Source organism: Crassostrea angulata, chromosome 3 (assembly GCF_025612915.1).
Source record: "Crassostrea angulata isolate pt1a10 chromosome 3, ASM2561291v2, whole genome shotgun sequence".
Taxonomy (NCBI): domain Eukaryota; kingdom Metazoa; phylum Mollusca; class Bivalvia; order Ostreida; family Ostreidae; genus Magallana; species Magallana angulata.
This window is the reverse complement of record NC_069113.1, coordinates 42485439-42508583: the sequence shown is the minus strand read 5'-3', so window position 1 is coordinate 42508583 and position 23145 is coordinate 42485439. Positions and strand designations below refer to the sequence as shown.

Below are 23145 nucleotides of genomic sequence, written 5' to 3'. Positions count from 1 at the left end.
GTGACAAATCCTTGAACTGTGGGAGGTTTAGTTCTGTGCTCCCCCAGATAGCCAAACACCTCCTCCGGTCCCCTTTTTGGCCAGCTGTTTAACATTAATCTTTCAAAAAGTCGTTTTAAAATTTGATAAAGTTGTTAACAAATTGTATAGTAACGATTTCAAGTTTAACAATTAACAACAAATCGGACATTTAATTATAGAATGCTATATGCATGTAATCAATCAACGAAGCAGCTGCGAAGATCCTGAGCAAAAATAAAATTTGCTGGATACAACTGCAGGATCTGAAACGTTCTTTTACCTGTACTGGAAGAAGATTGATAAGAGGTTAGCACGGAATCCATATCAAAACATTCATCTACATTTATAAGAGGTTGAGATATTGAAAATCTTAAAACTTTTTAAGCATAGAAAATCAACATTGAACAGAAATAAATGGTCTTTCACAAATTACAGGTTTGACTTCTCAAGATGATATACATTATTACTCATTATCCTTTGATGTGGTTGAGTAAGGGATAAAATTAGATTATAAGTCAGTTTTAGATATGAATAAAATCTTTGTTTATGGAAAACATCTTAGTGCACCAAACTGAACAATGATCAAAACTGACGAATGTCTTTGTCAAGCAAAAAATACACCACGTGACTACAATAGGAAATGGAGGACAAACAAGCGATACCTTTGCCATTTCTTACAGAACTGTATACCTGCAGCAACAATGACGTATACATTTGACCATTGTATACAGGAACCACAGGGCTTCAACGGGGGTTTAAAAACTAAGAGATAGCATCATAACAACAAAGAAAAGCCATATCTATTTATTCCTATCTATCTTTTACTTGAATTTTAATTAACAATATTCAGATTATCTGATAACCAATGGTATCCCAGTATGCAAATACACAGAGGTTCTGTTGGGGAATGGCCATCTAATAGATACAGTCGTCATAAGAATGCAATGCGATCTATTGAAGGACCCCTAAGCGTTGCCAAGTCTTTCCATTGTTCATCCGACTGTTAGAATGACACTTGATTAGCCCTGGTAGATTTAGCAGTATAGAACCAAATCGGAAGGAACAAACATGTACTGAATCTAGTTACTGAATCTCCATACAAAGGGAAAAAAACATACAACCACCAAACATGGATGAGCGAATGTTGTGGAAGAACTGGCAATACCTGAAGAATGAAATCTACGTGGAGGATTTTATTGATGCGATGATGGAGGCTGGGATTTTTACTGCCCAGAATAAGAGAGATATCATGATGGTGCAGCCCAGCACGCGCCAAATGAAGGCCGAAAAGTTCCTGAACGTCCTCATCCAGGCCGGCGAGAAGGGGTACGAGATGTTTACCACCGTGCTCCACGCCATGAGAACAGACAACCGATACACGTCCCTGATGGAGAAACTGAACCTCCCCAGTGGTAACGTGATGGTGGTTCACCCACTGGTGGAAGACGGTAAGGCGGTTTCTTGTCATTATGTATTTCATGTAGCTTTAAAATGGCATCGTACAGTATACAAGTGTATATTTATTTCTAATTTTGCGTAAGAAACTAATAAAATTGAATTGCAAACGCGTGCAAGTTTCATTTTTTCGAGAAAAACTCGCACTGGATTTCACGCAATTTGATATGCATATTGACGTCAGCATTAAATTTAAACTAAGGATTTAAATCACCACTATAAATTATCTTAAACTATTGGGTGGAACCACGTCTCATCGCAAATCACGTGACTTTTATAAATCTGTACAGGTCAATAACAAAAAACAATGGAGATATGATTAATCATACAAACTAGGGAGGAATTCTAGAACAGTAATTGATTTCCACATTTTGATTTTTATTTGATGTGCATCACATTTTTATAACAGCTTCCGCGGCCTCTAGTGATTGCAGGCCAGACACCCGAGGCTCACAAAGACCTTCCACAGCTTCAGTAAGCATTTAAGCACCTTGGTACAATTATTACAAGGCATTTACTAAGGATAAAACAATGCTTTTTAATATTACAAAACTTTCTGAAATGTTGAAAAATAGATCATGTTTAAAATTGAATGTTGTAGAGCGGAAGTACTGATATAAGCAGAGATGGTGAAACCGGAGAGAAAAATCGGCGATCTGCAAGACAAGCATGGCGGTCTCAGAATTCCGGAAGTAACCCCAACAGCGCAAGCTCACGACGTCCAACAAGTAATAGCGGCGCTCGAGGAGGAATGGTCCGTCAGCCCAGCACGGGAGAGGTCAATTCAGTAACTAGATTCCCAAACCAAGCGCAGCCACCTCAACCATCTTACGTGGCAGACGAGCAACCGCCATCAGCCGCTTCTTGCGATGACAAACGACTAAACGAAAAAGACTTGTCAGTGGACATGAACATCTTGGAGCAGGAACTTGTTCGCATCGCACCAACCATTGCTGAGCTCTTCCAAAAGATATCGAAGACGACATCCTCAAATATTCCGGTCAGCGAAGAAGAAATCCGCAAGGTGAAGGAGGAAAACGAGAGGCTGCGAAAAACTAACAGGGCACTGATTGAGAAGCTGAACAACTTCCAGCAAAAAATCATCCAGTTGCAGTTGGAGAATAAGAATCTAAGGGAAAATGGCGAAGGTGCAAAAGAGGCAAAGGAAGAACTTGGGCGCAAAGCTCGGGAATTACAAGACATGGAAAGGAGACTGGAAGAACAGAAAAATGCACTGGAAGAAAAAGAAATGGAGCTTAACATACAGCTGATGAAAATCAAGGAAATTGAAAAGGACATTATCCGCCAGAAACGGCAGATCACGAAACTCGAGATTCTTCACGAGGAGGGCCAGCAAGAAAACGAGCGGCAACAGGAAGAAATCGCCATACTGAAAGAGGACCGTTATAAACAGCAGGAACAGATTCGTCAGCTGGAGCTAAAGCAGAGACAGGGAGACGAACGTCTGCGACGACTGGAGGAAAGACTGAAGCAGATAGAGGAAGCCCCGGTCAACAAAACCAAGAGCATCAAATCCCGGGACCCCAAATTCAGGACGACCAAGCGACTTCTGGGTCAGATGTACAACAGCGAAATCACGTGATAAACATGGCGTCACTCAAACCTGAAAAAAAAATATGCAGACATACAAGCCTTTCCATTTCATTAAAAAATGGCAATTTTAATGTTAATTTTTTTTATCTGTAAGTTGAAATTGTATTTTGTCCAGTGAACCTTTTCATTGAGAGTGTTGTAAATCGTTTCTGCTTAGAATTCTTATGATATTGATGTTCGATTTTATGTACGACGAATTTTTTATCTTATAAAATGAAATATTCAAAATGAACATGAATGTGTATTGTTGTTGTTTTAAATCTCGATACAAAATAGTTTTTGTTCATTATATATACTTTGGTATCTATGTTTTTATCCTGTAGATACAATTAAATGTTGAAAATAACTTCAAACTTTCTTCTCAATCAAAATACCGGTATTCTACGAAACGTTCTTTGACCTACCTCCCTAGTGAAAAAATATCCGTTTCACATTTAACATCTAACATTTGTATTCACTAAAAATATGAACTTAAAATCCAAGTCCATCGCTGAAATTGTAAAACACGAACGAAAATTAACTTATTTCGAACCAGTGGTGTGTAGATGTCAACACGAGATCACCATAAATGATTTAATCAAACAAAGATTGAAAAGTTTAAATCGTATAATTTTAACGATGATAACCATGGTTACACCTTGGCATCATTTTAACAGATATTTACATAATGTTAAAAACCAAATTTTCTCTATATACAATTGATAAATAGCGCTACCATTGACATTAACACAACAAATACATGTAGCAGCTGCTATGGTTGCTTGATAAACAGAGATGGGTATTGTAATTGCGACAACGAGCTCGAGAATCTCGGAAACATTTAAGATTTTATTGCACGTGTAAAAAACCTTGTTTTACAGCATATTGCTGTAAATAATTAGCAACATCTAAGAGATGAAAAAATAGGCGTTTCATTCAAGTATAAAAATATATATATTCATAAGCATACCTTCCGGGATATACATGTACATACATAAATCCAAAGGAAACTGGATAAAACCAATAAGCTAATAGTATCACATATTAACCCAATCGAGTTTATACGACATTCTGGATAACATCTGGATATGAATAATAAAATGAAGATATGAATAAATCTATTAAATTAACTTTTTTATGCATTGATTCATGAATACGAGTCTTAATTCGTTGATTGCATATACAAATCGCCTAACACTTGCATGTTTATATATTTATAATCAGTAAATAAATACAGCGCTAAAGCAACTCTTATCTTCGTACCAGTCAACATCCTTTGCGTTTATTTTTCTTAAACCGTAGTTTTCCCATTAACATTTCGAAAATTAAAAGTAAAATGAAAATAAAAAACCAAAAGTAAACATTGCTAATGTGTTAATGTGCATCACGAATATTGCTAGCATGGCAATTGCAATTTATAACCATTATAATATGGAATTTAAACATGTATCTTGACTTCAAACAATTCGGAATCAAAATCACATGATATATCCCATTCCATTCGCAAATTAATCGTAGAAGGTACCGTTTAAATTCCTGAATTGTCTCCATGCGCGGATCAAGATTTTTTTTTTCCCGGGGGGGGGGGGGGGGGGGTTGATAATTTTTCATGATAAGGGGCCGGGTGTGACATTTTTTTTTTACTTTACTATTTGAATTTAATAAGTTTTATTTTTTAATCTTTTAGAGTGGGGTGTGACCTCTCCCCCTTCTGTAATACTATTATGCTTGTTAGCGTTTAATGTGATTTGTCGATGGTTGTGTGGTCCTTAAAATACACCACAATGCGTCATGTCTTCTCTTATACATCAAGATTTTGCAAATCCCCCCCCCCCCCCAAAAAAAAAGAAAATTCTCCACAGGCAATTGATTCTGCGATAAAGTTGACCCCATTATATTACATTATCATATGTAGATTTAATATTACAATATTGAGTATACTTAATGCAGAAACAAGTGTCTATGAAGTGGCTTCGAATAAACTACCTTTGTGCAGCTTTTTCTAAACAAACAATGTACCTTTTTGCAACCTTAAGAGTGATGCCTTAAAAATGGTGCGGTCTGATTACACCTGGATCTTGATGGTCCAAAAAATGAATGATATTAAACTAGTATACAATAGATAATATTAGATGAAAAGTTAAAGTAATTTAAAACAATGAAACTATGCCCGGTCTTCTATCCCATTCATCCCACCCCCATATCATTTTAAGCATACATGTATATTACCATTGTTCTGCTGTTTATTAGTATATGATATTGTTTGCGAATTTTTGTCTCTGTATTATTTTGTCTGCAAATTAGTACTGCCCGAATCCTTGACATAGGGACGCGCGAGAAATACTCGGCCTCTAATAGTGCAAGATAAAAATGCAGCCTAAATTGCCAAAACCCGAAATAGAGATTTATCTGTAAAAATATTAATTATTAAAACTATATAAACCTCTAACATTGCCAGGCGGTGAGATAAATAAAATATCAAGTGTCGTTGGTATTTGTTCAATTTGACCCCACAGATGACCTTTGTGACATCATCACTATCATTTTAACAACGGAGACTCATCAACAAGAACGCTACTGATCGGATGAATTCAACAGGAGATATCGTTTAAATCCCTAGGAACAAAAGAATACCAAATTAACTTGAACATCTGGAAGCCATTTTGAATTTTGGACGTCGCAGAACTCACATCTGCGATATGAAGCAGAAGAAAAGGAAAACGATTATGATGATTTAAAGAGTGAAAATGAAGCCTGAAAACGAGCGGAAGTTGTGGAGGAACTGGATGTTCCTGAAACAGGAACTTCCGGTTCCGGAAATAACGGATAAAATGATAGCGGCCGGAGTGTTTACGGAGGAAAACAAGAACGATATTAATAATGTGAAGCCCAACACTAAACTAATGAGAGCGGAGAAGTTTCTAAACATTCTTCTGGAGACTGGTGACGAAGGGTATGAGATATTTTGTAAGATTCTCAGCAATGATTCCTCGGGGAAATTTGAAGAAATCAACGAGAAAATGGATATTGTTGAAAAGCCAAAAGCTGTTTCTGCGGGTCGAGAAGACTCCTGTACAAGTAAGAATGAATTAGAATACTTGTTTTGGTTTTAATCTGAAATCATTAATATAATATGAATCTACATCTCTTTTCATACGTTTTGATACAGGCCCTGCGGCCGCAGTTGGATCAGAAGAGCAGGTATGCAATTTGAATTTCTCTGTTTATTTGTAAAGTTATTTATTTTCCCATTCCTTTTGGTCAATTTAGACGTTTTATAAGTATAGCATGGTATTCTTGGACTTTCTTTAAACTTTTGTAATCATGAATATTTAGATTGTAAATGAGGAACCAGAGAAAAATCCTCCACCTGCCCACAGCAGGAGTACATCATCTGTTTCCCGCACTAATACAAACGTGTCGTCTGCTCCTGATCCTGTTGTGGCTGCGGAGTCGGTGCACGCAGCTGCAGCTGCCATGGCAAATGTTGCTGCAGAAAATGCCAGCGTGGACATGAAAACTCTAGAGACTGAACTCGTGCGCATTGCACCAACAATTGCCGAACTCTTCCAAAAAATTGTTCAAACCACACAACACAGCAATCCATCTTGGGATGAACTGCAGCGAGTGAAGGCAGACAATGAGAGACTAAGAAAAATGAACCGAGCTCTCATTGAAAAACTAAACACGTTTCAAAAACAGATTATTCAGCTTCAGTTGGAGAACAAGAAACTTCGCGACAGCGGTGTCTGCGAAACTGAGAGTAAGGCTGACCTGGACAAGAAAGCAGAAGAGTTGGATGAACTGAAGCAGAAGTTAGAGCAACAGAAGCAGCAGCTCATCGAAAAAGACGAGGAGTTGAACGAACAGCTCAAGAAGATAAGAGACATCGAGGACGAAAACGAGCGACAGAAGGTACAGATTCTGAAACTAGAGGTCCTACATGACGAAGGGGTTAGTGAAAGAACTCGCCAGCAAATTCAAATCATTGAGCTTCGAGATGAAAAAGAAAAACAAAGACAAAAGATTGACCATCTAGAAGATATGCAGAGGAAAGACGAGGAACGGTTAGAGCGTCTAGAGGCGCGCCTCCGGCTGTTGGAACAGCTTTCACCAGTCTCAAACCACCGGAACTCGGTCTATGGAGGTAACGCCCGGCGTCGAAGCACACGAGTCGTGTCTCCGCCGCGTTCGATGCCATGGATGAGCGGGGTCGTGAATCGTTCTCATCACGCCAACGTGAAGTTCACGCCGCCACCTCCCAGGGGTGGAAAAGCGCAAGAAAAGGGATGGTCATTTTGAGCAAAAGCGCAAAAAATGCGAAAAACGTAACCTATCAACGGTGAAAAGATCGAAACTATTGCTGCTTTGAATCTTGAAATGTGTACACAATAACTGCCTCTTTTTATATATACTAGATTATATGCTTTAAACTTGAGGCAGCAAATTGGATATTTTTCAGCCATTGGCATCGTTAAACACCATTGTTTCTCACTGATTTAAAATTCCTTCACGTCCTATTGGCACGTTCAACTATTACAATGTATCATTCTGGAACCGTTTGAAACCATTGCACGGAAGTTTGAAGGTCATTCCAATGACAAACTGTACAGAGGATCCTTTGTTAATTATTCGTTTATCATGTTACATCGTATATTTTAAATAAAAATCTTAATTAAATAGCAGCGTTTTGTATTCAAATAATCTGGACCAATGCTTTGTGAAACCTCTGATGTTAAAAACCATTTAATCAATCATATAATTGGTAACACAAAGGTCTGTCGTCCCTTGTACACACAGAACACATGTGGGACGATATATAAAGTACCAGTACAGGAGCACTGTGTATACATGCATGCATCAGGGGGGCATAGTGACACTAGAATGCATGCATCGGGGGGGGGGGGGAGGGAGGGAGTGGGCATGGTGACAATAGAATGCAGGTACATTCGGGCTTAGAAAGCTTGAGAGAATTATTGAAGAAATATCCATAACTGTTAATCTCCTCGAAACCATAATGATATTCTTCAGATTTAAATACAGCAGAATAATATCTACAGGACAATTAAAGTCACAAACAACAGCCTTCTCCCCTCCAAACAAATGAAAAAGCAACTACATGTATTGAGAAAAACACAACAAAAATATACAATTCAGCGAATATTTCACATGGAGTTTTTATCCGATTTTAACATGACAGGTGACAACTTACTAGACTAGTAATATGCATTTCCTATAAACGTGGAAGAAACTCCCTGTAATTTTCACAATACGCAGGAAACGTAAATTCAGCAAGCAGCGATTTACAATCAAAAAACCTGATTTGACATACATTCAGTTGATCTAATTTTAAGTATATTGCTGTCAAACTGAAATCAAGCAAAATTTGACATTGAATTATATTATATATGTAAAAGAATATAAAAATAAAACAGATTTTTGAAGAAGAAAAAAGTTAAAGAAAGTATTAAAATATATAAAAAGGCTTTCTTCGACGTTTTATGCGGTTATGAAGGTAAGATGCGCGGTAAGGCATGACTTTTTTGTAGTTACTAGAATTGCTATTCAGGCTCATTAAAAAAAAAAAGCATCTAACTGTTTATATTTTACAACTATCGAGTATGTTCTCCTTTATTTCTATAAAAATCCAAATTGTTATTTATAGCTTTATAGAAACTAACAGGGCTGAATTATACACGATGCAGTTTTAGCCAGTTTATCGATCGGTCGAAACCTTCAGCAACCTAAGGAAAATCCTAGACTGCACGGAAAACCATGATGATGCCATACTCAAATTCCCATATAAGACGACATGAGCTACTTCGTTTTAGTACATTAATTAACAATAATTTATTTACTTTTACCTACTTTTATGTTCAATTCAAAAATTTGTTTTAAAAAAATGTAAATATAAACCATAAAATGTTTTCTTTGTTGATTTATGCAAGACATGAAGGTACCGATCATTGCAGAAAAAAAATATCATAACCCGCTGACGCGGAATAAATATTTTTTTCTGCAATGCTCGCTACTTTCATACCCGCATGAATCATATTTTAGAAAACATTTTATGTTTATAAAAATAGCAAATATTATCGACCCTTATCATATTGCAATGCAAAACATACATTTCAATTCAAAACTGCTGGTATATAGATCTTGTATTTTTATCAATGTCTTGGGTTTATCGATCAATATCTTTTCAAATGATGAAATGTAATATTCATTGGGTAAGGAAATATTGATCCTATTACGTCAATGCTAATGTCAATGTAGAATGAACAGAGGTTCGACAAATGAACCAAATCATGTCAAAATCTCTATGTAAGATTGTTTAAATATCAAATTATATTTATTAAAATTTTGTTACATATTGAAAGTGTTCATGATCTTGAAATTAAAAAAAAAATATGCAACTATATAATAATATCTGGACATTATTGAAGACTAAAATTTGTATTTTTACGATTTCCGAAAAATGACTTTTGTTAAAGCCCTGTGTTTTTAAGTCTAATTTCCGATTAAACCAAATCACGGTTCCCATCGCAAAAAGGTTCGCACGAGAAAACAAAGCCCCGAATAATAAATGGCAAACCGATCAGCCCGGGAACAATTGAATTCTGTCAACAATACAGTTATCTGTGATTGAAGCGTCAGTACGATAAATGCTTAATCACGGCCGGAGACAGCATGGAGGCTTGCCAAAGTCTGCTCCTGTCTTCTCCATGTTCAATCTCCCTCATAAAACCAGAAGTGTGGGGACGGAACTGCATTAAATGAAAGGTAGAGACAAATCTCAAGTATTTTTTGATTTTTATATTTTGGTAAAACTGCTTTTATCGTAATATGATGTGTATCAAACATCACTTTTATCTGCACAGGCTTTTTAAACGGTACACGCACATGTACTTAGAAATGCAAATAGCCTATCATAAGTCCTTAATTTCCTTTTCTTGGTAAAGCTTGGACGCTTTTCAGTCATTTTAAGATTTTAAAAGTCGTTATGTCATTGTGAAACTGCTGCAAAAAAAAAAAAATTGAAATAAAATCTGTTTTCAAGTAAGTAAAAAGGACATTCTAACCTCCTCATGTTTTCTTAATGGCTATATCATTTCCTAAACAGAATGGAAACAAAAGAAAAGAGAAAAGTGACGTTTGATCCTGATGTCGAACAGACCTATCTCCTTGATGGTAAATGGAGTTTTCTAAGGTATTTTGTATTGATCTCCAAAGGCTGGGTGGTTATGGCCTCTATGACTTCTCTTACTTCCTTTATAAGGAGAGCTGCAACTAAAAGGAGTTGGGATAAAGCTGAACATTAAACATCAACATCTATTCCTTTCGTATCAAATTATGTTTTCTTATTTTTAATGGACTATAAAATATCTTATTGAACTTTCTATAGGAGCTTATTGGTATTTTGTTGACCACCCAGTCTGTTTAAAACCTTAATCTTCATTGGTAAATTTAAGGCCAACTGAAGTTAATATATCAATTCTGTGTTGAGTTTTGTCTTATGGGCGAAGTAATGTGTTGCTTGTACCAGTACATACTGCACGAGTCTCTAATCATGGTTGTGTAAATGATTCAAAATCTTTCGCTAGGTATCTTTTAACTCTCAACGAAGAAATCAATCTCCAAATCGTCTGCGACACGTTGGAGGACCGATGTGTTCTGTCTCCCTCCGACAAAGACGACGTCCTGCAACAAGGGACGTACAAAGATAGGATTGACACGTGCATACAGCGCGTGCTTAAAACGTGCCCGACCGGATTCACCCACTTCTGTGAGGTTCTAAAGGATTGTGGGTACAATCACGTGGTAGAAAACTTAAAAACAGAAACGGAAGACGAGGATTCGATTAGTAAATGTAAGGAATAGATAAGTACAAATTCCTTCACATGATATACTGCTGTTCAAATTCACTCTCTCTCTCTCTCTCTCTCTCTCTCTCTCTCTCTCTCTCTCTCTCTCTCTCTTCTCTCTCTCTCTCTATATATAATCCTCTTTATTTTACAGATACATTAACTTCTGAAGATATCTTCGAAAAGACTGCAAAGGTACCAATACTTTTAATTGTTGCTACATGTATATAATATATGAACAAACTTTTCCAAAACTCAAAACAAGAGTTTATACATGTACATGTACACGATTTATATTTTCATTTTACAGAATAGTTCTAGGCAATGGGATACTAGTACACCTATAAGTACGTCCTATAGTGAACGTGAGGAAAAACTGGCAATTGTCGGCGTCAAAATGTCTCTATCAACACTCTCAAAAGACACAAAAGCCTCTCAAAGGGAATTCAACACAATTATCCAAAGACAATCTGAACTCGAAAAGCAGCTATCAGAAGTGATGAAAACCCTTGATAGTGCTAAAGACGCGCTAATACGTGAAAGGGAAGAAAAAGCACAGCTGCTGCAACAGCTTCAGTTCAAGGATGATGAACTTGTGGACATGCAAAGGAAGTACAGAGACTTGCAGAACGTGATGGGAAAGTTAAAAGAAACCAACAATAAATACCACGAAAGGGTAACAAAGTTGCAAATCGAAAACGAACAATTACGGAAATCAGTCAAAGACAATTCCAACTTGCAGATTGATTTGACTGAAAAAAGTCAGCAAATCAAAGAGTTGAAGAGAACGATCGAGGAGCAAGACAAAGAGATCACAAACCAGGAGACCATGATCAACAAGAAACTGAACATGATCGAGCAGCTAGCGGCCGACCACCAGAGGTTGGCAGACGGACAGATCAAACTGGAGGATTTATTGGTGAAACAGCACGAGGAGATCATGAAACTCGGGGCCGAGAAAGATAGCGCGCACCAACTTCTGACGCAGCAGCAGAAACAGTTAAACTCCCAACAGGCGTCACTGGCTATTCTGCAGGAGAATCTCGAGAGACTTGAAATGACCGTGCTAACGCAGCACGAGCAACAGAACGTGCTAGCGATTCTACCGCCGAGCGATCAAAATTACCGCGGCAAAAAGCAGCCGACAACCACGAAACCGATGATGGTCAGACCATTCAATGCGTCCGGAAAAGTGGAAAATTCAAAGAATTCTTTCTGGAAAAATCCTAACGGAAACAAAATGAAATGATTCTATTTTGAGAGAGATTTATGATCGCAGTGTTAATTGTATGTTTAATGGGAACTTTGAGTATTTGTCAAGACCCATTCGAATTTTTTTTATGTCAATATTAATTGTTCTTCAGGAAAGTTGTTAGTTTCTCATTTATTCAACTTTGGAAGAAAGAAATAACTACAATTACTTTACTGAAAAGTGATAAAAGTAATTGTATTCTAAACATTATATATTTGTGAATTTCGAGTTTTAATTCAATCAAAATTTGCTTTCAAAGCATGACTAGATATTAAATGTACATGTTGCATGACCTGCACTGATTCTGGCGTTCACTTTGTGAACTATCGGCAAATCGCCAACTCCGCCAGACATGGCGACCAAAGTCTTGCGAGATCAGTTTCTGATATAAGCAGACATATTAAATCATCCACGATCTCTATGAAAAAGGTCTGTCAACTTCATGTTGTCAAATCTTGAATGATGTAAAGTCTTCTTGTGAATTTTAAGATCACATGTGTCAGTCATTTTTCATACAAAATAAAATCCTGATGATCCGTGTATTATCTCGGAGATCAGAAAAATATTTTTGTTAAACATTTTGTTTCTATCCAACATAATTTTCTGCTAAGCGATGAATGATTCATGCATATCCATCGTTTCTCTTTAAGATGCAACATTTTGGCGTTCTATATTTTCAGTCAGTAACTTATTTTGATGGTTGTTATTTTTACAGACTTATTGATTATATATAATAATATTCCTTTTTAAAATAAAAAAAAAAAATCAGAACAATGCAGTGAACTAGAGTAATTCGGCTTCAGTAGGTGATTCCATACTTAGAACCATTTTAACAAGAGCTTGGACTTTGGGTAGTTGTGTCAAACAGCAATGTGACGTAGGCCTGTCTATTTCATTGTAGGCCATTCAGCCATTGCTCTTTGAAATCAACAAGATTTGTCTGGCTTTTGAGCCAAGACTACGCAATCGGTGTATATTTCACTCGAAATCAGCGTCATTTTTAACTTGTTTTGACGCAAAAAATGGATAGTTACGTCCTACTGAAAGTCCAAGGCCTTGTTAAAATGGTTCCAATTTTACATTAGCCTGTTACTTCAAAATTTATTATGATATTAATGTAGATAAATCGCAGGCACTTGTTTCTGCGATAAAAACAGAGAAAAAAACGCATGTGAGTTTAATTAATTTTATTATTAAGTTTAATCTTCTTTCATTGACCCCGAATAATAAAAAAAAGTTATTATTTAAAAATTAAAACTCATTTCAAAATAATAATAATAATGATAAAAATCCATTCTATCAATTAATGACTTAAAATTGGTGGTAAAACATCAAGGAATATACAGAAGCGTTGATATGTAAACGTGTACCAGTGATTCTGTTGATAGGGTGCTTACTTGATTTTGATTCAAGGTTTTTCTTTCTAAAAAAAAATGTAGAAACAAGTAAGCCAGCAAAATAAGACCTGTTTCAAAGAGGGCTAGCGAAGTTTATTCTTTAACCGAGTCAAAGTACATGTACATGAAATTATCATTAACAGTAGTCCCATCAAAGTTTTTCATAGTTGACATTGCATAGAAAGAATCAAGGCAACTTACAATTGAACGGTTGAATATTGACATTCCTGGGTTGTAAAAAATTGCAGTCTAAGTGAGAAATACGCATATGTTTACATTTGCAAATATGTTTCCTTATACATGCGCGGATCTAGAGGGGGGTTAGGAGGTCCGGACCCCCCTGTAAAATTCAAATATCTTTAAATTACATTATAAAATTACCAAAAATATGCCTCAGATCCCCCTGGAAAACTCAAATAACCGTCGGACCCCCCTAAAAAATTTCTGGATCCGCGCATGCTTATATGAACCTTTAGAATAGCCAAAACGTTTAATTCTGTGTGAACATTTTCATGACATCACAATGATCATATCACGTACGTGCTTATCGCTTGGATTATTGTAAACATAAAAACTCTGTAATATTAACAATTCTAAACGATTAGCCTTTTTCAGCATAAATAATAAACAGCCATGTTAAAAAGTTCAGCGGGATATGAACTTGGTTGGGACGTGATCAAATCTTCTGAGAAGTCCGAAGGACTCCACAGGATGTGATCACGTGACCAACCCAGTTCATATCCTGGTAAATAGTTAAATATGGATGTTTATTTCTTAAATAACCATGCTCTATGCATTTTCTTTTAATGCAGCTTTTGAAAAAACCATGTCTACAGTATACAAAGGAACGAGGCACGATTATTTAAAAACTACATGGAAATGTGTGGCACTGAACAACAAAATGACGGTCACCAATTTACAACAAATTGTACCCAGAGGAGCAACATAATTATCTGGAAAGATAATTCAAAACAAAAGTGTTAAAATTTTTTTTCTGGAATAGCTCTTCAACTGATCCAGAATCTCATGTATTGTTTTTATTGTTTGGGCCAAAATAAATTGTACAAAACAGAAACGATTTTTTTTAAAGACATCAAAGATATCGGAAGCGACTTGTTGATTTCATGGGATTAACTTTAATCGGTATACGTCAAATAAAATCAAATTACAATTTTTTAATTTATAAACTAATTTTTGGGGACTGAATAAAATGTACAAAACGGAAATGATGATTTTAACATCAAAGATATTGTCGATTTCATTAGATTAACTATTTATCGGAAAACGTCAAATAAAACCAAATAAATATTAGATTTTACATTTTCTTATAAATTTACAAACTTATTCTTGCATTCTTATGCTTCATATAAATTGTAATCACAATATAAACATTTCTCTTCTCCCGATCAAAGGCCCAGTATTTGTAGATAAACGTGCCATGTAAATCTCGTGCCTTGTTTGTTGGGGGAACAATGGAAGAGCTGTCTGTAAGTCTGTGTATAGCCTGCTGCCCTAACACCCGTGCCATAACTCACCGCCACAAAGCAATTTAATGCTGATATAAGATTTAACCTCTGACCCAAGTGTATCAAGGAATATAATGGCCCCCTTGTAAACTGCAGTCTATGCGATGATCCGGGTATCATTCAAAATGCGTTTTGGGATTATGTACGTCTCTACGTCTATATCTCCTCAAACAGAAAAGTGAAAGTAGAAACAGGTACAAGCACACTACCCCTAATCCCTTGATCTTTGGCATTCCTGTGTAATCTTCTCATATATATTCTTTTTCAAATCAATAGGGGAAACAGTGTCACATTAAACTGCATTTATAAACTTTTTAAAATTAAGGAAGTTAAAAAATAAACAGTAAAATTTGTTAAATAAAATAGATTTTCAACGTTCATTATTTCTCGATTTCAATGTGAGGGTATATAGATATGTAGTACATTTTATCGCTATACAATTCTATTAACTTTCATCCTCAATTGTTACCACTGGATGTGATCATATCCTGTAGATTTGAGACAAATGCAGAACTAAAATGTAAGGTATTTCAGGATTTTATTCAAGTCACTTCACAATTTAACCGTATCTCTGTCACAAATAACCATTCAGTATTAAATCATAAATAACAAAATATATCTAAAGACTCTCCTCTTATTAATAAAGGAAGAGATGTTGGTCATTGCCCTGGCTAGCCAAGATGCCTATAATACATTGGTGGCTTGTCACTCCATACATATAATAATGATAAAGTATTAATGCACATTTATTTGCCAATATATGAACACTGTACATGTATAGTATTATTTTCATCTACATGTATGTATAAACATAAATATTATTTTTTTTTAAGTTCTTTAAGGACATTGTTTTTTTCCTGTTATGAAAAAACTGTAAAGAAAGGGGGGGGGGGGGGGGTAAGTTTTACAATGAATAGAACAATGATTTATTTTCTGGTGCCTTTTTGTGAAGAAAACTGATAATATGCACAAATCACAAGTTAACACATGTAAACTTTCATAAAATCAATCACTAGTATTAAAATCAAAATACCGGTATGTAGTGAAAAGTCATAATTGTCACACTCTCTACAAAACTGTAAAAAAGGAGCAACATCACAACTTTCTGTGGTGATGGCCATATCTTTTATAATATATATGTACATGAAAGATATATTGAAAAAGCATCACACAGTAAGTTGCATATCTCCTGAGTATACATAATTATACATATACATATATTAGTGTCACAAACAAATATGTCATTTCAACCATTGAAACCATTGTGCTTGGTTGATTTTTAAGAATTATCCATATTTTCAATTTTTCATCTTTTCCTCCATTTTGGCATACTTTTCTCTTTCCTATAAGAGAAAAAACCCAGAATCATGTTTTTACTCAAACAGTTTCACTGACACAAGAAAATCATTTTTCGTGGTCATTTATCTTTACCTTTGCTTGAACTGATGGTTTAACACGAACAAATGCTTCATCAAAGTGTGATTTGTTGACAATCATAGGTTGTCCCCCTTTATGGAAACTCTTCATTACAGTTCTTAAGGCACAAATGGATGCTTCTCTCACCAAAGCTGCCAGGTCAGCTCCTCTGTTAAAGATATGTCACATGCATATGAAAAGATGACAAAATATGTATTCATTATCACATACATATGTACAGATGACTTATGGATAATTCAACAATTTTGCAGCATTTCTATTGAAACTTGTTAAGCAATGAGATGAATGGTCTCCAATAACTTTTTATTTCAACCTTTTTATTAATTTTTTTTTTTTTCAAATAAATGACAATAGTTTTTTAATTTTCACAAAAATTCCCTCTACTTACGTATAGCAGTCACACTTTGGATGGTTAGCGATTTCTTTCAAATCCACATCATCTGCCAGACGTGGGTGTGTTCCGTCCTGTTTAATTAAAAGACCACAAACAAGAATATTTACAGTGTAATTGCAGATTTTGTATTTGCATACTGCAAGTCATCTATACTCATATTACGTATAACTCTAATTTTGCATTATCTTGGCTATCAAATCACAAACAATAATGGTTTATGCAAATAATCACCATGAAAAATCACTAAATACAGTACATACATTGTACATTTGCGTTCAAAAACTTTAATCCGATTCCTTGAATTATCCAAATGGTAGATTCACATATAGACCCATGTGATTGAATACACTGTATCTTAAATTTTAAGTATTAAAACCATAAAATAGTAACAATATTGAATGGTTCATGATTTTTCAATTTCATTCTGCAAAATAGGTCTTAAAAATTGCAACTTAAATTCAACATTAGTTACACAAATTCATTATTTCATGATAACAGAGGTTTCACAATACCAGAAGTCTACACCACATACTGTAAACGTACTATATTTAGCATGTGCAATATTTGGCATTGTACGATTTTTTAACAAGTTAGCGTGGATTTGATTTAGCGCATTTCTGATTGTACCTATTTATCAACTTATATATTTTACATTTGGTGGTGTACTTGATTTAGTGGATGGCGTTTTCCGCTAAAAATGCTTAATATAATACACAGCCAAATGTAATACGTTTACAGTATCTTGACTATCAAATGATCTTTCCGTTACCTTGGTGATGGTTTTCAGAATTTCCTCTCTGTCGTTAGGAGTGGGTAGTCCAACAAACAGCACCTTGTCCAGTCGCCCAGGCCTGAGGATGGCTGGATCTATGATGTCTGCAATCAGTATAACAAACATACATTCACTAATGGTATTCATATTAAGACCTCTCTGGCATTCAACATTGGTACATCATGTTTTTAGATAAATAAAATAGTATCGCTAAATATACATTAAAATAATTCTGGAGTTCAACAACATAGTTTACTGTTGTAACATGCTATCCATGTAATTTTAAATTTCTTGATCAAATATCTGACAATTTCTGATTTTCTAAAATGTTAAAAAGAATTTATATCAGATATAAAACTGTACATGTCCATGGTTCATTTGGACTCTTATGACCAAATAACTACGGTACTTCATTACAAATAAATAACCCCCAAAGTATGCCAAAATTCCCTAACCTTCTTCTAAAACGATGTAATGTCACTTTGATTCTCAGTTCAATCACAATAAGACATCAAAGTCTCTGTGTACAAATCGGTTCTGACCTGGTCTATTTGTGGCACCCATGATGAATACTTGCTTCCTCTCCTCCAAACCGTCCATCTCTGTCAGCAGCTGGTTCACCACACGTACACTGGAGCCACCCTGTAACCACCACATAGTACAGTTATTACCACACAGTGCAATAAAACAGTACAGTAATCCCCACACGTACACTGGAGCCACCCTGTAACAACCATATAGTACAGTTATTACCACACAGTACAATAAAACAGTACAGTAACCAACATAAAGTACAGTAATCACCACATGTACAATGGAACCACCCAGTTACAACAATGTACCATATATCACGTTTTTTCCCGCATCATGTTTTTCAACGAATCAGAGCCTAGAACGGTATATAAAATTTACGTGAATCAAATTTTCACTATTTCAAGGTCACATTGAAAATATAATTCAAGATTGCTCAAGTTAAACCTGTGAGGTAAGAGGGGAAAAGTATCTAAATTGTCTCTCTATGTAATGTAAAAATTCGGACAATGAAACCATTTACACGATTTCCGTAATGTGAAAAAATTACTGATAATTATTTTCAGAGATACAAACAGTCATAAATAAATAGATCATGTATCGTTACATATACCAGTAGCTCAGGCATAATTAGACATCGGTTTACGCAAGGAATGCGACCGTTTTAATTAGCATGTCAATGGATTATCAAATAAACAAATCTATTATCTGGCGCTTGTCCTCCGATCCTGCAATTTGTACCTCTAACTAAACTAACTGAGCACAGTTTACCATACTTTTACCTACCTGTTTACTTTATCAGGTAAGAGAGAACTCTATTACAAAAACAAAACTTTGCATCAAATTTAAGCTGATTTATTTTCCGCGATTCAGAAATCGTCACGAACAAACTGGAAATTGGATTCACGCAGAAAAAACCTAATATGCGGTAGTACAGTTATTACCACACAGTACAATAAAACAGTACAGTAATCACCATAAAGTACAGTAATCACCATAAAGTACAGTAATCACCACACATACATGTACACTGGAGCCACCCTGTAACAACCACAATGTGTGCAATACACACAATTCAATATAACTCAAAACATTAAGCTTATGCAATGATCATTCTCATATGAAAAAAATAAATGTGACCTCTCGACGCATTTAAAGGTTTATGCAAAATTTAACGTTTTTGCTCTTCATTAGGTTCTTAAAGTGTGGACTTTAACGAATCAAATAAAAATCAATAATTCATTTTACTCATGCAGTTACCATTACCATTATCTCATCCATGGTATATCCTTGAATCAAAAATTGAAATCTTTGACTAAGGAAAGTTTGAAAGAATTACCTCTCCTCCATCAGATCTTTTTGGACATAAAGCGTCCAGTTCATCAAAGAAGATGACACAGGGTGCTGAGTTCCTGGCCCTCTGGAACACCTGTCTGACTGCCCGCTCGCTCTCACCCACGTACTGAAAAGGAACAATAACTCTCTCAGCAACTTAACTCAAAATGAAAGGGAACATGTGTACTATGCAATTTTTTTTTGCCCATTTGCACAAACCCAACTTCAAATTCGCTCTGTGTAATATAAAAGTACATTTTTTTTAAAAATTCTATTGCAGGTTAAAAAATATCTACCTTACCATGTTTAGTAGTTCTGGTCCCTTAACAGATATGAAATTAATTCCTGATTCATTTGCCACAGCCTGAAATTAAAACATGCAAGTAAAAACAATGGGAACTCATCACAAGTTTCAATGGCGATTCAATAACTGTAAATACATTACCAGAAAATTAATGATATATTTTTTCTTACTTTGGCTAACATGGTCTTTCCACATCCTGGGGGTCCAGACAGCAGAATTCCCTGGGCTCTATTTATTCCCAGACTTTGGAATTGGTCTGCATAGCGAACAGGTGCCTGCAAGTAAGAATTCCATTTTTATTGCAAAGAAATAGATGACAAACTCAAATTACTCAACCTTGCTGACAACCATTCTAAAACACCCATCCCCCAACCACCACCCTCAAAATTGTAGGGTGCAAGTGTGCTTACAAGAATGGCTAGCTGGAGAGCTTCCCTGATAGCAGGGTGTAAGTTTACTTACAAGAATGGCTAGCTGGAGATCTTCCCTGACTTCTTTCAATGCTCCAATGTCTTCCCAAGTTACATCAGGAATCGTAGCAAATCCTTCCCTTTTGGCTGAGGGTTGGACATGTTTAATGGATTCCTACAGAGACACATGAAAAACTGCACATTCTAAGACAAATTAACTGAATTATTATCAAAACCCACTTTCAATAACAAACTGCATCGTCGATACTGAACTGTTGATAAGAAATGGCACAGTAAATAAAACAAATGAAGTGCTAGAATTTGTGTAGCTTTTCAGTTTTAGTTCAGTCAGACAACTCTTCTTTACCTGAAAGTCTTGCATAGAAATGGCCATTCCCTGTAGCTGGTCCCCTGACAGAGGTGGCTGGTTCTTTAATAAGTGCAATACTGAAAACATATAGAAGGCATTCAGCACATTTGCAAACTCGCAAATGCTAATACATATACATGTACCGGTATTTGAAACTAACCAGTTAAGACAAATTTGTTGAAGACAATATCAGTGTAATATCAAAATTTGAAATTGATTCTGGCTCTCAGTGAAACATAAAGGTTATGAAGCACAGCAAAGTTGTTGATATCTACTTGCTGTTGACTATATAAATGGGCAACAGTGAAATAAACAGGCCTAAAGCCCTTGGTCAAATCAGAACTACTTTAAAACTTACAATATTCTAGCTGAAGGTTTTTATCAATGGTGGTTTTCTGTCCAGATGAAATATCTTGTTTTAGTGATTCTGAGACATTTCCACATGAGACCACTTCTGAGCTATTGTTAGCATTGTCTGAGTTATCCCCCTTGTTATTGGGAGCAGTCACCGTAATGTCTTGTGTACTGTTACCACCAGTACTTGATTCACTTTGTTTCTTGTCTTTTTCTGTCTGTGATGAGTCCTTAGAATCTGTCTTCTCTATGATCTGAGTTACACACTGACTTGTAGATTCTGTTGTATCAACAGTTGTTCGATTGGACATGTTGGGTTCTGTTGCCTGACCATTTTGTACTGTTTTTACACTGTTGGATTCACCAGAACAACATCCATTAACATTGCTGATAAATCCGGGCTGTGACTGAAGATCCTTGAAAACCCTGAAATATTTGTACACAAATTTCTGTTTACTGATTGCTCAAGTGTAAGAGGGTGTCAAGAATCAAACAGGAATAAATAACTTTGCTAGCTCTATTACAAAAATCAACTTTTCTATATTGGACACTGATGAAATATTTGTGATCTATGGTAACTTCTTTTTAGGTTTAAGCTATACCTTACTCTGCCATATCTATATTTTAGTCAGCCAAGTTTCATTATCTTTATGTCTTAGTATTATAGCATAATGTACATGACTTCAGATTTCTGAAATCATGCATTTTGTAAACTCAAAACCAGCTTAGATATAGACCCTCATTTCATAGCATTTTTTATCTGATATTTGCCTAAAAGGTGAAGTAGCATCAAAGAACTACTGTATAAACAGAAATATTCATTGAGGATTTAATTTCGTTATTTCGTTGGCAGTATAAATCAACGAAATTAAATCCATGACAAATTTTTAACCCAAGTATTGATAAATACTGAGTTGATTCACGATACATTTTAGGGATAACAATATGACAAAAGTAAATGCCAACGAATTTGTGTTTGGTTTAAACACAATGAAATCTTAACCCAATGAAAATGTGTTTTTACAGTATTCAGTTGAAAATGCGTCCTTACTTACAGTATGGTAATGTTTAACTATCCTTCATACCTGTTGACTGCCAACATTGCAGCTTCCCTGGTCAGTGCAGTGAGGTCAGCTCCTACATACCCCGGGGTGTTCTTGGCGATGCTTTCATAGTCAAACTCTGAGCTCAGAGTCAGGTTACGACACAGCACTCTCAATATTCTACAACAATTCATCAAGAACATTTCAACTTCTGTGATTCAAGCAGATGTAGGATTTTAATGCTATCGAAAAGGCAAATATTTATGCCCGAAATTGTCTCTGATATACATGTACTTGTGTGTGCCCTATATAAATTATTCATCATTATATGTAACAAGGATTAAGACCAATATAGACTGAAAGATATATATCTATAATATATATAATCAATTATATGAAAGGACACATCAAATGAAGTTTGGTTCAAAATAAAATGCCCTGTGATTTTCTTGCCTTGCTCTGGCTTTTTCATCTGGAATTCCAAGACAGATCTCCTTGTCAAACCGTCCCGCTCGCCTTAGAGCGGGATCTAGTGAATCTGGACGATTAGTTGAACCTATCACCAATACGTGAGCATCTTCTTTCTTGTTTAAATCTATCAATCAAGAAGTATATTGTATCATGCAATTGCTTCATAATGGAAAAATCAAGAATCTAACAAGACATCTTCTTATAAATTTTAAAGTTTTCTGAATCATGTACCCCAAAATTGTTCTACGTTACAAAGGGATATTAGTTTCAAGACAAATATAACACAGGAAAGTGCCATTGGTCAGAAGTGGCCACTGATTTCAGGTTTTATTGCATTTTTATAAATTAGTTCCAAGAGAAAACACTATGGCATGGTAGCAGTGTATCTGATTGGTGGCAACACTCACCATCCATACAGGACAATAACTGGGCCACGATTCTCCTCTCCATGTCCTTGGAGGCGGTCTCACGTTTAGGGGTAATGGAGTCGATCTCATCAATAAACAGAACGCAAGGAGCAGCAATCTACAGAATAGAAATATAAGTATCAGGAAACACATTTTTTATACCATTAAAACAGTTCACACAGAATTGCATGTCAACCAAAAAGATGGA

General features: G+C 35.6%; 4 protein-coding genes across 6 annotated transcripts in view; 3 read left to right on the top strand and 1 right to left on the bottom strand.

Annotated features, from left to right (window-relative positions):
• Positions 1–1025: 1025 nt before the first annotated feature.
• LOC128178597 (golgin subfamily A member 6-like protein 25) lies at positions 1026–3322 on the top strand. The gene is made up of 3 exons (XM_052845849.1): positions 1026–1469; positions 1886–1950; positions 2078–3322. Exons 1-3 carry the CDS (start codon positions 1151–1153, stop codon positions 3077–3079), a joined length of 1386 nt encoding a protein of 461 aa, XP_052701809.1. The 5' UTR covers positions 1026–1150; the 3' UTR covers positions 3080–3322.
• A 2351-nt stretch (positions 3323–5673) lies between these two features.
• Positions 5674–7745, top strand: LOC128176743 (golgin subfamily A member 6-like protein 6). The gene is made up of 3 exons (XM_052843258.1): positions 5674–6147; positions 6239–6270; positions 6406–7745. The coding sequence occupies exons 1-3, from the start codon at positions 5817–5819 to the stop codon at positions 7369–7371; spliced, it is 1329 nt and encodes a 442-aa protein (XP_052699218.1). The 5' UTR covers positions 5674–5816; the 3' UTR covers positions 7372–7745.
• A 1987-nt stretch (positions 7746–9732) lies between these two features.
• On the top strand, positions 9733–12753 carry LOC128177096 (interaptin-like). Its single transcript, XM_052843646.1, has 5 exons — positions 9733–9852; positions 10193–10279; positions 10674–10939; positions 11089–11129; positions 11245–12753. The coding sequence occupies exons 2-5, from the start codon at positions 10194–10196 to the stop codon at positions 12181–12183; spliced, it is 1332 nt and encodes a 443-aa protein (XP_052699606.1). The 5' UTR covers positions 9733–9852; position 10193; the 3' UTR covers positions 12184–12753.
• A 2875-nt stretch (positions 12754–15628) lies between these two features.
• LOC128177222 (nuclear valosin-containing protein-like) overlaps positions 15629–23145 on the bottom strand; it is a 31198-nt gene continuing 23681 nt past the window's right edge. The window contains exons 11-24 of one of the 3 annotated variants that reach the window (XM_052843850.1): positions 22938–23055; positions 22513–22654; positions 22102–22239; positions 21021–21442; positions 20660–20739; positions 20345–20467; positions 20053–20157; positions 19880–19942; positions 19583–19705; positions 18255–18354; positions 17710–17816; positions 16935–17011; positions 16541–16694; positions 15629–16452 (exon numbers count right to left, since the gene is read on the bottom strand). In XM_052843850.1, the coding sequence (XP_052699810.1) occupies positions 16408–16452; positions 16541–16694; positions 16935–17011; positions 17710–17816; positions 18255–18354; positions 19583–19705; positions 19880–19942; positions 20053–20157; positions 20345–20467; positions 20660–20739; positions 21021–21442; positions 22102–22239; positions 22513–22654; positions 22938–23055 (1797 nt within the window). In that variant the 3' untranslated portion in view covers positions 15629–16407. Of the gene's footprint in view, positions 16453–16540; positions 16695–16934; positions 17012–17709; positions 17817–18254; positions 18437–18949; positions 19285–19582; positions 19706–19879; positions 19943–20052; positions 20158–20344; positions 20468–20659; positions 20740–21020; positions 21443–22101; positions 22240–22512; positions 22655–22937; positions 23056–23145 lie in introns of those variants that run through there. The other 2 variants (XM_052843852.1, XM_052843851.1) reach the window with 2 other exon arrangements.